Source organism: Spinacia oleracea, chromosome 5, assembly GCF_020520425.1.
Source record: "Spinacia oleracea cultivar Varoflay chromosome 5, BTI_SOV_V1, whole genome shotgun sequence".
Taxonomy (NCBI): domain Eukaryota; kingdom Viridiplantae; phylum Streptophyta; class Magnoliopsida; order Caryophyllales; family Amaranthaceae; genus Spinacia; species Spinacia oleracea.
Genome location: NC_079491.1, coordinates 65425373 through 65444113, shown reverse-complemented (window position 1 = coordinate 65444113; position 18741 = coordinate 65425373). Strand labels below are relative to the sequence as shown.

The following is an 18741-nucleotide window of genomic DNA, read 5'->3' as shown; positions in this document are numbered from 1 at the left end:
ATTATTGTATTATTCATAGCCCTACAAATTAAACCAAAAAAATGTTTCTCTCATCATATCTATGATTGTCGAGGAGATCTTGCAATGTGGCTCATCTCCCGCACAACATTGCTGTAATGGCATCGCATTTTCAAAGACACAATCTAACGATTTGTTCTTGTAGCCGTGAAGATGATTTTTATCTGATTCATCTGAATGTATTCGGAAAATTATTATCCATTTGGATCCCAAATAAATTTTTATAATCTGATATATAAAAAAATAATAACATTAAAATAAAAAGAAGCCCGTTCACCTACTTCATGCAATTTTTTAATGTATAAAATATTTAATTTCTACAACCCAGATATACCAAAAAAATACAATCCAATAACAAAAGTGGGAAAATGAAAATTTTGGTATTTACTAACTTAAAGAATACCACACTTTTGTATTAATTACCTTATGAAAATTTTATTGTAATTTTCTACCTTAAATATGTTTTTGTTTTGGAATAACTATCACTTTACTGTTTTCTCATTTTAAAATTAAGATATCTCTTTCGTTTCTTAATCGTTTTAAGTGACTTAAAGCTCAATCTTCTTCTTTTTCTACAAGAATTTCATAGAGAACGATATTTCAAAACAACTTGTTTGATAATTTTCAAATATTTAAAATTTCACAAATATTTTTTAATTCATTTTATATATAAAATTTTTTAAAAGCACGGGTCTTTATGGAAACTTACACATAAATGAGGAGAATAATTTTTAAATCACTTAAAACGATTAAGAAACGAAAGAAATATCTGAATTTTAAAATGAGAAACCGTAAAGTGATAGTGAATCCAAAACAAAATATATTTTAAGATAATAAATAACAATAAAATATTCATAAAATATTAAACACAATAGAGCTATATTTTTAAGATAGTAAGTATAAAAAAAATCCTAAAAAAATAAAACAAAATCTATACGTCGTATGGGCTTCAAAACTGGTTGTAACAGTTCAAACCCTTAATGGGGGAGAACTTGTAATCTAAAATAAAATCATAAAGTAGTTGGATACGTATCTAAACGTCTCCATTTGGCCCATTACCTTTTTATAATGGCCCAAAACATACACAAGTCAAGAGTGTATCATCTATCAACGGATAGTATAAATTTTAATATTTTATCATGAATTTATGATTATGCGTAAATATTAGTCTAAAATCATATAGACCAAAAACCATAAGTTTCATGGCAACCCAAGAACATGCGTATTCAGTGTGGGCGATTCCACCGGAAAACGCGAGGATGAGGGTGAGGAAACTGATGGACAGCCTTCGATCTGAATTCGGTGGACCGGAGCTGGAACCACACATCACTGTCGTTCGTGCTGTCACCATGACGCTGGAAGATGCACTTGAGAAATTTAGATCAGCTTGTAAGGGATTGAAGGTCTACAATGTTCAAGCTAGGGGTGTCTCCACCGGAACTTGCCTTTACCTCCTTTTTGACTCTTCTCCTCAGGTATATAGATATATTATATTTTACCCTTTTTCATTTTTACCATTCACTAAAGGTTTGATTATGAACCGATCGAAATATTATTAATCTAATTTTTTTTTTATTGTTATTCCCTTTTCATTTTAATACAAAAATTGATTTAAATACTACTCCATATGATTCGTATTCAGGTTGTTGGAACTAGTGATCACTGTTCTGGCCATTTTGGATACAACCGCACCGCGAGGAAGTCTTTGTGTATACTAGGTATACCATTTAAATGGTATACTAGCAATAGAATAATACTAAAATCAGAAGTGGGGTCATTTTAGTTAGAAAAGAAAAAGGAATCGGGGGATAATTCTTAGCGCCATGAAAATTTGCTGAAATTCTAGAGAGAGAGTGAAAATTTCCCCAATTGCGCCAATGTCACTGCTGAAATTTTAGGCGGCAAAAATGGTGAAATTATTTGCATAATTATTTTCCCAAAACTTTAATTTCTATTCGGTTTAATTTCCTCCCCCAATTTCTTCCCCCAAATTCATAATTATTTTTCAGATCTGGTTTGTTTGATTAAAATTTTGAAATCCGTATGAATGAAGCCCTCGAATGTGGAAGCTGGGCTCACCTTGTGTATGGTGTTTGTCATGAAGTAGGCGTGGATAAGTTGGCCAAAAATTGGTAGGCGCCGGAAATGAGAACTTCTAAGGAGGGTGAAGGAGTGGTTGGAAGCAAAAGGAGGTTGCAATTAAACCAGGTATGTTTCCAAGTTTCCGTAATTAGTTGTAAATAAACCAAACATTTCATTTTTTCATACAATAAATGCATTCAACTATTAGTGGAAAAATAATGTCGAAAATTTTATTAAAACGAGGTCATTCAATTCAGTGAGTAGAGACTGAGAATTAGTTATGGTATGAATTTTTTAATTATCCATGTTATAAATTTGAGTAATGTTGAAATTACGGTTTGAATTTGGTTACGAAATATGGGGAAAAAAATTAGGATAAAGATGATTGGGATAATAATTAGGATCTCAACGATGATTGGAATAAAATTTAGGGTATTGTTATTGATAAATTGTGAATTTACGGAAAACATTTTGTTAAAAGAGGAAAAGGCAATGGGGAACACGAACTCATTGGTAAACATTTTTAAGGTTTGGTATCGGAATCCTGTACCATACTCCAAATTAAACACAATAAATTTCATTATGTAGGTTCTTGAATTGGATGGGGAGGAAGAGTTGTTGGATGATGTAGGGGAATATTGTAGTGATGATGGGTTTGACGAAGATGATGGGGTAGGTGATGGTGTAGAGTCTGAAGATGGTGGAGTTGAGGAGGTAGAAGTTGGTGAAGAACGTTGGGAAGATGACGAGGATGATGTTGTGGATGATTATGATGAAGCATTAGATGAAGGAGATGAATTAGATGAAGAATTGTGTATTGAAAATGATGATGACTTGAATGAGGTTAATGATGATAATTATGATGAATCCGGAGAAATGGGAGTGGGGCGAAACACTACTTGTATGGAGGATGGAGACATTGGATGCCCTGGTGATGGAGATGGGGTTTCAACCATTAACGCAGATTTGTATACAACTCCTACGAAGCGGAACAAAGGTCCCGTTCTACCGACCCCTTCTGTTGGAATGTCTTTTGCTAATTGGGAAGCATTGAATAACTATTTTCGATCCTATGGGGAGCAACAAGGTTTTGGTGTAGTGTGTATGGGAGGGAATAAGAGCGGGGTGAAAGACAGTGAAACGGGCAAATCGAATTCCCTGAGGACCTATGTTTGGCGGTGTGAGTGTCATGGAAGGCCAAAATACCGGCGGATGGTGAATGGCAGGGTAGTTACCTGCGCAGAGGAACCAATTCTTAAGAGGAAGACGAAGAAGTGTAGTTGCCCTGTTATGCTATATGGGGCTCGGACCAAAGAGAATTTATGGGTTGTGAAGAGTGTTGTTACTGAACATTTGAACCACATTCCCACTCCTACCAAGTCCAACCATATTTCCATGTTCCGGGTCAGGAAAATTACTCAGACAATCCTGAAACAGATTGAAAATGATCACGATTCAGGTGCACCTGTGGCTCAGATTTTCAATAACTTAGCGGGAAGAAGGAATGGTGTAGAGAATATTGGTTTTACGAAAAAAGACGTGCATAATATTTTGAATAGGAGGATGCGATTAAGGCTACGAGATGGGGATGCTGTTGCGATGATAAATTATTTAGATAAAATGACAAAGGATAATCAAAATTTTTTCCATCTGCACCGGCTTGATAAAACAGGGAAGTTGCAGGATGTAATGTGGGTTGATGCTCGTAGCAGAGCCGCGTATGAGTACTTTGGGGATGTGGTTTGTTTTGACTCCACGTACTTGACAAACAAGTATGAGTTGCCATTTTCGAACTTTGTTGGGGTGAATCACCATGGGCAAACAATTTTGCTTGGATGTGCATTAGTGTCTCATGAAACCGCGGAAACGTTCGTTTGGCTCTTTAGGGCATGGTTGTCTTGTATGGGGGGTAAAGCTCCCGCTGCTATTATGACCGACCAGGATGCGGCTATGAGGAAGGCAATTAGAATAGCAATGCCAATGCCTAAAACCAGACATCGTTGGTGTATGTGGCATATTATGCAGAAGTTCAGCCGAAAATTGGGTTCGATGACTGATTTTCCCCAAATAAAAGTTGCCCTACAGAATGTCATATATAACAGTTTGACCCCTGTTGAATTCGAAGAAGGTTGGGCTGAAGTGGTGGAAACTTTCAAGCTGAAGGAGGCTAAGGAAAGCTACAAGTGGCTAGTAGGTATTTTTCATTGTTTGGTACTACTTTTAATTCTAATCGTGATATGATAAAGTATACATCATACGAAACCGCGATAACATTTTAGATGGGTACACGTTTTCATTTAATTATGTACCAAACTGCAATAAAAATTTGATTTACATGTGCAATGTGGTTGGTATTTCATATATGGCATTGTCTTTGGTGAGAATGTCTTTCATGTTCAATTCCTTTGTTGTTAATTTACCTAATGACCTTTTTTAAATGTATAGGGTTGTATAATCAGCGAGAAATGTGGATACTTGCATATGTGAAGCATATTTTTTGGGCGGGGATGCAGACGACTCAGAGGGTTGAGAGTATTAACAGTTTCTTCGACGGGTACTTGAAGAAGAATACGAGATTATATCTGTTTGCTCCTAGGTACTGCAAGGCCATGGAAAGTAGGGCCAATGATGAAAAAGCTGCTGATGTGAACTGTTGTCGTTTTACTCGGTCTTTGGTTGGAGAGTTTGCTGTGGAGAGGAAGTTCCAGAAACTATATACGGATGCGAAGTTCGTTGAAATCCAGATCCAATGTATGCTGGTATGTTACGTAACACCTATTACTTCGAAAGTAGTTTCTGATGTGGAGGTTGAGCATACGGTGTCTGACAAACTATGGGTATGGTCCAAGTTCTTGAGAAAGGAAATATCTTTGGCAGGCCGGAAGCGTATATACGTCGTGCTGTTCAACAAGGAGACCTCTTTTGTAAAGTGTGACTGCAAACATTTCGAGTGCCACGGCATTATGTGTAGGCACATCATTAAGGTGTTGGACGTGGAGGATGTGGAAAATGTGCCTGTTGGATATATAGTTGACCGATGGAGGAAAGATATACAACGCAAGCACACTCTTGTGAAGGTTGCTTATCATGATCCCGAGAAAACAGAAGAAGTTAAGCGCTATGACCGGATTATGAATGCGGTGGAACCTGCTGCCCTCCGTGGATCACTTTCCGAGCAGAAGTTGGATTTGGTCATAGAAGGTATTATGAATATTGTGTTACGTCTTGATGAGAGTGATGCTCTTTCAGCATTTGGTGATAACGAAGCTGGTGCACTGACTTCCGGGGGGAACAGGATGGCGATTGTTGGTCCTACGACACCAGGCTCCGTTAACAAACCTCCAAACAGCGTTGGGGATGATACTACCACACTTACCCCCCCTATTATGGTTAAAGATCCTGTTCCGTGCGGTGGTTTAAAGGCTCACAGGACTCGTGAAAAAAGATTTTTACAACCAGGTGAGAATAAAAACTCCGCAAGGAAGCAAGTCAGGAAAAACAAGAGTGTTGTACCACAAGACTTTCCAGAAACCAGCAATTGTCAGAACACTTGCCTTCCTCAACACAACTACGTGCAGCCGCCAAACACCTTCCATCCTGGTTGGGGATCCCACGATCAATGTGTGAGTGAATCACATACGCTACAAATTAAACTTAAACAAATATTGATGTGAGTTTGTGATATTCTATTTAAACACATATTGATTTGAGTTTGTGATATTTCCAGGGGTATAGTGCTGATTACCCGCCTCAAATGGCTGGGCAAGTAAGGGGGACTATGGTATACCCTCAGCAGAACTACAACAATGGGGTATCTGTTCAACAGTTTCAGGTGATTTTTTTCGTGTCCTTTTGTACCACTCATTTTATTAAATGTTTATTAAACGTCAACAACATTTACCTTGTATTTATTAGCGTTTGACATGTATACAGTCATCTGGAAGAGTAAGTGGAGTTGTTGCCACAAATTTGTTTCCCTCAGGACAGACAGAAATTCGCATGTCTGTGGGTGGGATTCGTATGACCCCGGAGGGTGGTGACGTACTTTTGTCCCAAGACCGTTGTGGTATATCAATGTCACAAAACATATCTGGTGGTCCAATTGCCCAAAACCGATCCGGTTTACACATGTCCCACAACATTAATGGTGTGCAAATGTCGCAAAACTTGAGTGGAGTGCAAATATCTCAGATGTCGCAAATGTCCCAGAATGCTGGTTCCATTCGTTACTTCACCAGTAACAGCAGCAACAGAGGTGGAAATTATCAAGAGGCCGGGACTCATTGTATGCCTGCAAATCATAACCAGGACCGGCATAGTTTCCAGGTTGTGAACGAAACCTCCCATGGGGATCACCGTAGTTATCAACCAACTACTAAACACTTTTTGCAGTCCAATCCGGGTTTTTTAGTCAATGAGGGTGGGTGTGGAACGCATTCTACACATGGCGCCAGTGGTAATCCAGTATTCACTCAAGACCTGCTCGGTTGTCATGACCTTACGAAGAATTAGAATTGATTTCCATGGTGAAATCCACCCAATAAATCTACCTTTGTGGTACGTTATTTGAAGTTGATTGACTTCCATCCAATAAGTCTGAATTATGGCGTGTTACCATATGTGCATTCCTCTGTAACCATATGATTCAATTTGTAACCCAATTTGGGGTTTACAGGATGTCGTAACTTAAATAAGGTTACTTTAGATACTTTCGTAAACTGAATTTTCATAATTGACACAGAACTCTGAATTACTTCGTGTTTGCTATGTACTAAACCATGTATAATTCGGTAATTTGGTACCCTACTTCGTGTTTGCTATTTTTAACAGTATTTGTGTTAGTGTTTTTGCGGTTTTGTGTTAGTGTTTTTGCGGTTACTTTTTTTTAAAAAATAAAGACGAATAATACGTATGAAGAATAAGAATAAGACTACTAATACGAAAAGCATCATCCGCAAAATATTACAGGGAAGGCAGTGCCGCCTAGGTTGAAACTATAAAATACACCTATTACATTTCCGACGAGCTAAAGGTAGGCAATGTCTGAACAACAACAAATAACTTACCTGTTACTATTACGCCATAGAAGTAGGATAGAAAAATCTACCCAAACCTAATAACTAAATACGTCATGGTGATGAATACTATGCCGATAAATACTATGCCGTAGTTAAGCTAGTACCTAACTAAGTTCTTATACTATAGGTACAAAACAACCTACGTAATAAGTACTACACACACACTGATGGGGAAAATTGTGTATAACCCTACATAATAAGTACAACACACACACTGATGGGGAAAATTGTGTATAATAGCTCCAGACTCCGGCGCTTACAGTTCCAGTTTACGCGCAAGTGATTGCTTCTGGAGCTTCACCGACTGCATAAATCAAATAAACCATTACAATCAACTAAAATGTTTTCTAATTGTCTACATTACATAGTTCGTATGAGACATAATAATAGCGGTAGCGGTACCATACTCACCCCATAACGTTACCATACTCACCCATAAAATATCGGTATGCATTGTAATGCAGTACTATGTACACCTGTTTGGTACTATGGAGTCAACCCAATGCAGTAAGCATACCTGTTTGGTACCCTAATGGAAGTACCAGACGGTGTAAAACAAAGCGTTGGGAACCGAAATAAGAAATTAAATGAAGTACCTCAAATAAGACAGTAAACAGGAGGTTGGCCGAACCCAAATCAGATTCATTGTAATTTGGTAACAAGTCGTTTCCCCGCCACATAAGGACAACCCCTCCGCATTGATTCTCAAACCATTTGGATTGATATTCTCCTGGTAAGTTGCTAATTAGCTCCCTGCAGTCGTTGTTACTTATTCGGGCTTCAGTAACCACCATGAGTGATGGATGGTGCCTTGCAAACATCTCAAAGAAGGTGGCTCTGAATGAGGGTCTGCTCATGGATAGGGCATTCCATGCAACGACCACCGTACCTCGTGGTATGAAGGCGGAAACCGCCGTCCCAACCATAGTCTTTCCCTCTAAACACACCTCAGTGTAAGCCCGTCGTTTGGTCTGAAAATACCTTGGAACAACAGTAATTTCCACCCCAGTAAACGTATGTTCCACACTCATAACATGAATAGCATGAGCGTTGGATGCAATGAAAACGTGGCTCCTTGAATCAGGGAAATTGTACACAGGGAGGTCGTCCACAACTACAGCTGGTCTAGGGTCTACCATAGCGAGGAGGTTGTTCGGGTACAACAACCACGACTCTTGTGCAGCAAGCCGGTTGGAACACCAATCTAAGTAAGCCCAAAACCCAAGATGCATATTAGGGTGGTCCGTAATTAAAGGGTGGTGTGCAGGCAGGATTTTACCTGCAGAGGTGACCATCACAGAACAAGGGAACATAACAGGGTGGTAAGGCAACTTACTAACGGCACAATAAAGCTGGATATTCAGGTCAGTTTTGATTGCGTGCGGCACACGGAGACCATTTTCTGCGTCTTCGACGTCGATGGAGTAGTAAGTGGTGTTGTAGTTCAATTCAGGCCGTTTGAAGATTTTGGCTGGTCGAAGTACATTATGGCTTTTGGGTGGCAGAGTAGTGTTCGGCTGCTATCACAAACAAGGATAGATTTGCCTTTGTCCATTTTTGGCAGGTTTGCCGGTGGAGAATTTGGAAACAATTAGGGTTTGAACAGCTAGAAGGAGAAACAAGTGGGTTGGTTTGAGGAGTCCCCACTGGAAGGAGGTTGTCAACTATAAAGGGAAGTGAATACTACACTAAAGTTGTCGGTGAAAAAACGTAGTGAAATAAATTCCTAACAACCTAGGTGGGTTTAAAAGTTATTACGTCGTTTGGTACCACCAGGTTTACTGATCTTATTACTTGGTACCGCTCCAGAGTACTTTTTTCAGCAAATGCAAACTACTGCAATTTAACGTTATCTGCATAATTGTTCTTATTGTTGAGTGAAATCAATAGTTGAATGTTGAACACAATTTATCCGACTTTGGTGATGTTTTCGTTTGATTCAGTAGTTTGGGACACTAATATTGTCGGTAAGGAACAACAGACTACTAAGAATCGGATTTTAGGGTTATGTGTTGTCGTTACTATGACTTGTATAGGACACTATTTTTGTCGGTATATGTAACAGTAGACCACTAAGAATTGGATTTTAGGCAAATGTGGTTTCGTTATCATAAGTAGTTTGGGACACTAATATTGTCGGTATGGAACAACAGACTACTAAGAATCGGATTTTAGGGTTAGTTACTATGACTTGTAGGACACTAATATTGTCGGTATGTAACAGTAGACCACTAAGAATTGAAATTTAGGAAAATGTGGTTTCGTTATCGTAAGTAGTTTGGCACACTCATATTGTCGGTATGGAACAGTAGACTACTAAGAATCGGAATTTAGGGTTATGTACAAGTTAGTGATATGTTTGAAGGTAAAGGGTGTAGGGTACTTTAATGTGTTAAAAGTAGGATATTATAGGTCTTTAATTTGCCGTGACCTAATCGACACTAGGGTGTCCGAACATTGTTAACTCATATTTGAAATGACTCCAAACCCAATATTAGTAAAAAAATGTAATGATTACATTTGTGAACTTTTATTAGTATTAGTACCTCATTAATAGGTTGTGTACGTCTTACAATATAATGTGTTTATGTCTTACAATATGTGTTTAAAATTGAAAATTCTCACGTCTTAGAATAAGATGTGTTTACGTAACAATATAACAATGTAAGATTACATGGTTGTCTTAATTTACGTATGTTATGATGTTCGATGATGTTATCCTGATATTTATATTCAAAATATCAAGTGTAAATAATTTATGCAAATACGAAAATTGAAATTTTACGATTTCATGATGACCACGATCTGTACGCATACGACCATACAATACACTTAGTAAGACTATTACTACATAATTATATACATATGTGGTTATAAAATGATAATTACCTCCTAACTGAATGGATTAGGTAAATCTAAGGTAATCGGATTGAATGGATTTTTGAAATCAACTATCGGGTTCTTAACACCACTAAGGGTTTATCCTGTCATTGGTTAGATTTTCAACCCTACACCCAAATGACATTTGGGCGACTACTCGACCGGGTACACATTCAGTCCCTTAACCAATACGAATAATTTACCAATGCGATTAATTAACCGATACGATTAATTAACCAATACGATTAATTAACCAATAACAAATACTTTACATTAAGAACTAATTTTAAATTTAGTTCCCAAACGTACGAAATGGCCTATCCCAAACAACGTAGTAATAGGAGAATTCCAAAATTATTTTGAAACATTGAGCGGGAATTTTCCCGCCTCCTTCAGTAAAATTTCAAAAGTTTTGGAAGCTTGTCAAAGAATCTTTGACTTTGACCACCACAGCTATATAAGCCACAAGAAGTTGGCCACATCCTACCTCATGTTAAATAATTTAAAATCAAATAACGCCGGCTAATGTCTCATAGTTCTAATTCCCTAAGGTCACCGCCGGCAAACGTGGGATGCGTAGATGGCCGGAAGATGCTCTGGTGCGAGACGATCAGTTGTCCAACATGCATCACTTGCATAACTGAACTAAGGATTTCACAGACAACGTACCACAAATCCACACAAATTATATTTTAAATGTCGATTTTGTGGGTGGTTCCGGTGGGTTGAAGATCACAATTTAATAACAGAGGAAAACATGCTGCCATCGCGTCTTGTTGATGTTGGGCTGGACCGCGTCCTCCACCGCCTCGACAAGATTGAATCAAGCATTTGGATGTTGTATAAATTATTCGTCGTTTGTCTTATAGTTTTTGTGTATTTTCTCCTCCCAAAGTAAATCGACGTTTCCTTTGTAAAAGATCGTAATAATCAATAAAAAGCGTATTTTAAGAGTTGGACAATTTCATCAATATCTTTCGTATGTAAATTACATCTGTGTGTCGTATTCCCGTAAGTTTTGTTCGCGTTAATTGGGGGACTGTTTTTAGTTATTATGGATTAGGGAAATCTAATATTGATTAGGGAAATCTAATATTACCTTTCATTGGATCTGTCCGTCTGCAACGCTTAGCACATCAATAGACGTCGTTTTGCTCGGGAAGTCGTTCCCGGGATCACAGCCTACGTACGAATAAAAGGAACAAATTGTTATATGTTTTATCAAACATTATTGAGCTACAATGAACCACAAACATACATTCCTCCCTTGTAACCCCCATTTGTACACTATCAAACATTTGGTGTTTTATATGCCCTCGTTTGGTATTGTAATACCCCAAAATACGTGTTTTTCTCGGTCAAATCAGTTTTATATGGATCGAAAATGCATGGCCGAAACTGAATGGTTTGGTACACCATGTAGTTATTGTTTGTGTACCAAACCGTCGTTCGGAACCTTATGTCATACTATATGTCTATGTAAAACGGAAGACACTTACATGAAATTGTAACGACGCAAGGTGTTTAGGTTTTGCTCCCCCCATTTGACAAACGGGATCATGCCGGTACGTAATCGATGGCTGGACTTGGTTGACAGACCAGAACATAACAACACCCCCGGCTCGTCCTTCGGGACCGAATAAGTCGTGTTGGTACGTCCCAGGCAGTGTTTGTGCGATAAGCAGTAGTTGAGGTTCATTTATTCTTGACTCGGTCACGATGATAATGGACGGTGTAAGTTGGGAAAATATGCGATAGAAGTGTTCCTTGAACGAAGGCCTGGTTACACCTCTAGCATTCCAAATGACCACTAACATTCCCTTTGCCAGTAGTGTCGGTGTTGTATGACCGACGTATTGTTCTGTTGATCCCAGGTGAATATGGTGGTAACCCTTTTTACACAGGTTCCCTTCACGGTAGAAGACATCAACGTCAATTGAGTGAATGTAGTTAGAGTTTTTCATGACATGAAGTCCATCGGTGTAAGAACCAAAAAATATAGGGGTTTTTTTGATTGGTACAGTGTATACCGGTGTTTGGTCAATATGTAGTACTGGAATGGGATCAATGAAAGGTAAGTAATTATAAGGGATTACCTCAAACGCCTCAAACTCGGCCCTACTCCTAGCTTCCCACTCTATGTAAGCTAACAAACCAGCTGGAATACGACCACCCGAGTCTTCGGGAGTGGGGAGGTGGAATGGTAGTACACGGTTGTTCTCCGTTACCATGAACCTACCGGGAAATCCTTCTCTGTCCGATGTTTTTGAAAATATTGCCCGTACAATAGTGTCCCTATCAACGGGGTTCCACTCCTCTTCCCCTATGATCTCGTCATAGGTCTGAAAGTAAAAGGTCCGATTTATATCCAACTCATATCGCATACCCGCAGCCGGGGAGAAGTACATTTCTTCGCGAGGATGATATAGGAGGTTCCTGGTTGGGGACGTTTCATTGCTTACACATTGTTTTAAAACGTTTTGGGTTGGTGATTTTGGCATTAGGCTTCCTTTGATTAACAGTGTAGGGGGACTTCGGGTTTGATTGTAGGGGAGGACCTCAAGTCAGTCAGTCGTTAGTGATAAATAGGGCAACTAGTAACTTTAATTACGGACGTTGGTGTTAAAGTACGTTGTAGTTATTGCATTTCCCCTAAAAATTTTATAATACATAAACAATACAAATTCTTATACTTTGACCTTGTATTTTTTCCCCGTATTTTTTGTGAATAGTACATTACACAAGTAAGTTCATTTTATGTCTTTTCATTAATATACTCTAGTTACGCCAACTACCCTTTACTAAAGTTGTACTTGGACTTAAACCCCAACCACCAGCAAAGGTAATCATTTATTGTTGCATTCCTTATCCTGTACTTCTTCAATTAAAATGAGGCACTCCTAGGTTATATTTCACTTTGCATCCAACTTTCTATAGTGATTTAACAACAAACTACTTCCAGTCATGGCGGGTGGTCCTACTCGGAAAGAAAATAAAAGGTAACTTCTGCTAATGTATGACCTTGTTCTGTTAAAGAAAAATATGTGATAAATACGGCTTATTTGTTGTGTTTATGTTTATATCACACCATTGACATCTATTTATTTTAGTTTATTAATGTCGATCGTACTTTACTAATACGGAGTGTGTACTAAATCGCTTGGTATGGTACATTTGTGTAAATATATTTGCAGTCATGGAAAAGGCAAGGCAGCTGAACAGGAAGAAACACCAAGGACTAGGAGGTATACAGCCAGGGAGAAGGGAAAGGCCAAGGTAATGGATAGTGACGAAGTGTTAAAGGTCATGGCTGATTCCGGCCAACGCGACGTAAAGGACGTCGTCGGGATCCACACAGTACGTAAAAGGGCTGACAGCCTTGTCTTCCCCCACCTTCTGGCAGCTGTGTCCAGGAACGGGGATGAAGCCATAGGTGGAATAGACTTCAACCCTAAATGGCCGTACCTCACACCTCTCAAGATAGTTAGTGCAAGACGCTTCAGGAAAGAGGCGTACTGTTTTTTATATTACTTACTAGATTCGTATAAGATGGCTTTTAGTTTTAACCTGAACAAACTTAAAAAAATCATCCTTAAGTGCATGGAAAATGATCTTTTCTACCGCTACCTTGTCAAATTCTTTGAGATGTTCAAGCCCTTGAAAGGGTGGTTAGATGAGGTCAATTACAGGTTACAGGTACATGAGACAGAGTCGGGTCCATTCGGCCTACTAGTGCTCGGTCGGAAATACATGGGTTTCAAAGAAAGGGAGACCACGTTCGAGTGGATGAATTTCGGAAACGAGGATCTTTTTTACTACCTCTCTTACGATGAAGACAACTACCTCCATTTCAAGAACGAAATGATAGATCTGAATGGGTTGGAGACGATGAGTGAGTTGGATTTACTCCTTGAAAACCCTTTTTACTCTACGCATAACTACCCTGCTCATTACGATCAGCAGATGGAACTGGCCTACGCTTCGAGAAGTTCTAAGATATATTATCACGACGAGGACATGGTGTACTTTCACCCGGACTCAGCTGATGAGTACGATAGTTCTAACAGTGACGCAAGTGAAGAAATTTGATGCTAATTGGTACCTACACTTCGCTAATATGGGTACCAAATGATGCGGTTTGGGATACAAAAAAATTAGGTAATCGGTGTGTCCTCGGTAAGATTATGTTTTTCTTTCTGAAAGTGTTATTACTTTAGCCCTATGGGGTTTGCAAAATTCTCCTAAAAGCTTGTATTTTTTGGTCGTTTTCAGTAAGGCCCTAGGACTGTATTTGGACTATGTAATAGGTATTTGGTACAGAAGGTAGTACCAAATAGCCAATTTGGACTATGTAATCGGTATTTGGTACACACGGTAGTACCAAATAGCCAATTCGTAATTTATGTGAATTTATATGAGTTCACAATTAATATGTTATTAACATTACATTTGTCATGATAGTCTAGCATTAATAATAAATAAACCTTGTTCAATTTAATACAAATTCTAACATTATATATCATAATACAACACTTAAGGAATTTAATTCTTCAGCTTACACAACACTGATTATAAGAATATAGCCGACTACGAATACAAACCAATATAATAAGAACCCTAGTTGTTTATAATTGTGGTAGTCGACTCACCCTCAATCCTTGCCATCTTCATAGACCCAACTTCGACGTACGGGCTACTTTTTTCTTTCTTGACACGTAAACCACCGGCTGTACACAAAATTGTAAGTATGAGTTACACAGTAGACGTCGAATTAGGAAACGTATTGAATATAATTGGGTGCGTCCTCATTTGAACTTATATACTCTTGTACTTACTTAGCTACCTACCCACAACATTAATTTGTAGAGGCCATCGCACAATGTAAAAGTGTCCAGAAATATGAAGGTGGATTGCAAAGATGATACTAGTGTACTTTGTGTTTGGTACCACATTCGTAAAAGTTATTAAGAAAAGTAGTAGAAAGGTACAACTACATGCACGGGAATGGAACCCTATTCGACCTTATTACGGTACTAAACTCTCAGATTAAGGTCAAATTTTATGTAAAGGTCATCAATGTCGTTTCAAAGGGCATTTAATCTAAGTAGAGTATGTAGAAAAAGGGGTGTTGTACGCTTTTTACCTCAAATGTGAAGTTGAACAACCCGCTTTCTGCCGTGGAATCATCTTCTTTGTAAGATACGAATAGATCGTTAACGCGCCACATAAGAACCACCCCTCCACACTGATCTATGTTATCGAACACTGCACTCTCGTACTTTCCTGGTAGGGTAGTTATCAGTTCCTGACAGTGTTCGTCGCTTATCCTGGCTTCAGTGAAAATCAACAGAGCCGGGTGGTGGGTTGCAAACAGTTCCAACAATGTCGCCTTGAATGATGGCCTTGTCATGGACTTAGCGTTCCATATTGACACAATCAAACCGCGTGGGATCGTATTTGGTACCCCCTCGAATTTCTTTTGTCCCTGAACAGAAATGTCTGTGTAGGCACGAGACATGCCCCAAAAAAATCGCCGGCTCACTCTGACATTTAGGCTGTAGAAAAAATCCTCCGCCCTCATAATGTGAATAGTGTCTGAGTAGGATGCAATGAAAATGTGTGCGTCGAAGGCGGGGACGTTATAAATTGGTAGATCCTGGACATCTATGTCTGGGACGGGGTCAACGACTGCAAGAAGCTCCGTTGGGTACAACTTCCAGTCAAGTTGTTCCCTCAGTTGGTTGGAACACCAGTCGAGAAACCTCCAGAAGCCCAAATGCATGTGCGGTTGGTCTCTGATTAAAGGACGGTGAGCTGCAGCAGCATTCCCTTCAGTTGTTGCCATGATGGCACAAGGGAAATTTTCATGGCTGTACGGCAAATTGTCCATAACAGCATTAACTTGAAAATTCAAGTCCGTCTTAATTGCTTCATCTAACGGAAAAAGCATTTCTAAGTCTTCCATGTCGACGTAGTACGAGGTGTTGTTGTAGTCCAACTCAGGGACGTTTGTTGATTTTGGTGGATTGAAATAAAAAACGCAATTTGGATGTGAAAGATAATTTTGGCAAGTCCCAGAGACCTGGTTTTGCGCAACCCTACTCGAAATCGACTTCAGTTTCTTCATGCTAAAAGGTAGTAATGAGAAATTGGCTTTTGAGTGAGGGGGAAAACACTTATGGCTATAAGTTTGTATAAAGGGAGAAGATTAAATGAAGTTATACTAGAACAGGTAGTTGATAGCCATTACTTACAGTGGTTGAAAGTAATTAATGTGACTCACATTTCCCAACGTTTTTACGTAAGTTAGTAAATGAACTTCAAATCTTTACGTTTGGAACCCCAAACTACCAATTACCTAGGTTTGGTATACGATGATATATTCCCCTATACTTTTTAAACCGGTATGTACTCAAACAAAACAATACATACTTATTTATATACACACTTATAAATACTCCGTATCACACCTGGACCATAAATACATGAAACGTATATGTGTTGTACAAAAGGTTTAGTTAATAAACAATCGTTGAGAGTGTGGATTGTTTGGGACTCTGTATTCAGGAGGTTGAGACTGCATAACCTTGGGAATGGTACTTCATGGGGATAAGACAAGGACAAACTTGGCGTGGTAGTTTTTAAGTTTTGTAGGCGGGTATTGAGCACCATACCCCCGATGGGTAGTTACGTATAGCAAGGCGGTTTCATTATAATAATAAAGGTAGTTATTCATTTCCACATTATTTGGATAAGGACGGACCCAGGGATCGTCTTCTATAAATAGGAGAACACATTCACGTTTATAGAGTGCATGTATTGGAGAAATACGATAATAAAATGGCATCGTCCACAAACTCAAGATGGTCTGGCGTCCCTCATAGACCCACGACGGAAGAACGTGCCATGGAAGAAATTAATGCAAAGGTGCAACAAATCAAGGAAGCGAAAATAACTTAACGTGACTGCATAAAATCAACAATGATAAGAATGAGGTGGGAAGGGAATAATCGGGCTGAGACCCTTTTCAAAGATTTGCTACAGAGGTATGACGATGTGGAGCAAGGCGTTGATGAAATGAACAAGGTAATGGAGAATGGGATACGAAATTGCAAAGAACATATACATCGACTCAAATCCATGCAACGTCATTTCTTTACATCGCTACACCAGGCGCAGCGTATCGGTGGTCATGGGGATCATTGTGAACATATGAAAGAAATCATTGAGCAATATGACGACGCAGAACAAAGGGTGATTGATCTTAATATAGGAATTGAGCGTATCAAGTCCCCTACGCTTGCTCCGTGAGACTGATTATTCCCTTCGTTAACGCAATTCCGTATGTTTGCTAAAGTAAGGTGTGAAGCATTATAAGTAGTACATATTAATAGTAAGTTCGTGTGACGCAGTGTAAGTTGTAAATGTTATTTTAAAAATTGATGTCATTGTGTACAACTGTGTAATGTTAGTGCGTCTTTCTGTTTATGAAATTAGGCTTTGCAGATGTGTGTAAGTGTGTCTTATGATAAGTGATTGCAAGTATGTTAAGTGTTTGCAACTATTTAATGAACCATATTGTGTAATTACCATTTGTGGGTAATTTTATTGTAATTTTCGATAAACGCCTATGTACTCGACTACGAATAATTTTCATACGGGCTACTTAATACTCGACAATCCTATCTTTTCGTCAACATTTAGTGTAACGAAGGGACGCTGTCTGGTCATTTCTTTGGGTGTCTTTAATAAAGCTGAAATGAAATATTAAAGCGTATTAGGTTGAAAATCGCGCGAATTGAAGATCATAACTAACAACAAAGGTCAGCAGTTTGAAGAAGATATAAAGTTTGAAGAAGATATTGAAGGAAATAATGCCCTTGGTCCAAGTATGCATTCTATGTTAAGTCTAATAAATGCGGTTCAGTATTAATTAACAAGTTAATAATTCAGTGAGATCAAGTGAGCTGAATGCCTAGCTAGAGGCCGCTTCAGTTCAAGTGGAATTAATGATATTAATCCACAGCTTACTCTTGACTGAACCCGTAGGGTCACACAAATAGTACGTAAACGGATCAAGTATTTAATGGCATTAGATACTCCATCTATGGATATTCGGAATCGATGGATCTTGGTTTCAGTGGGAGCTGAGATCGTCACAGGCAAGAAATGAATACTCCGGAAACGATGATATTGCCGGAAACGGAAATATGGATCGTATCGGAAATATAAATATTATCCAAGTCGTAGATGTTGCCGGAAACGGAAACATGGTACGTATCGGAAAATATTGTCGGAAATGGAAATATTGCCAGAATCGGAAATATTGCCGGAAACGGAAATATTGTCAGAATCGGAAATATTATCGGAATCGGAAAATAATTCCGGAAACGGAAATATTAAATATTTGTTCGAAACGGAAATTAATTCCGGAATCGAAAATATTAAATATTGTTCGTATCGGAAATATATTCCGGAATCGGGAATTTAATCGGAAGCGTATCGTACGAATAAGCATCGGACGAGGCCTGCCGGACGAGGGCCCAGCACGAAGCCAGGCCATCGCCCAGCAAGCCAAGCGCGCCACACGAACAGCCAAGGCCACGCCAGGCCCAGCGCAAGGCCAGGCCCAGCAGGCCGTGGCAGCGCGCACAGCACGCGCAGCGCGCGCAGCTGCTTGCGT

At 39.0% G+C, this 18741-nt stretch overlaps 1 protein-coding gene across 10 annotated transcripts; it reads left to right on the top strand.

Moving 5' to 3' along the window:
• Positions 1-1117: 1117 nt before the first annotated feature.
• On the top strand, positions 1118-18170 carry LOC110775609 (protein FAR-RED IMPAIRED RESPONSE 1-like). Of its 10 annotated transcripts, none has more exons than XM_056828375.1 (6): positions 1124-1493; positions 1661-1736; positions 2072-2226; positions 4546-5723; positions 5828-5932; positions 13253-18170. In XM_056828375.1, exons 4-6 carry the CDS (start codon positions 4566-4568, stop codon positions 13274-13276), a joined length of 1287 nt encoding a protein of 428 aa, XP_056684353.1. In that variant the 5' UTR covers positions 1124-1493; positions 1661-1736; positions 2072-2226; positions 4546-4565; the 3' UTR covers positions 13277-18170. The 10 variants fall into 10 exon arrangements, with proteins under 10 accessions (XP_056684352.1, XP_056684350.1, XP_021835916.2 ...); XM_056828370.1 differs by lacking the exon at positions 13253-18170 and adding an exon at positions 6034-6932 and having other exon boundaries at positions 1129-1493; positions 2123-2226; XM_056828369.1 differs by lacking the exon at positions 13253-18170 and adding an exon at positions 6034-6932 and having other exon boundaries at positions 1129-1493.
• The last annotated feature ends 571 nt before the right edge of the window (positions 18171-18741 follow it).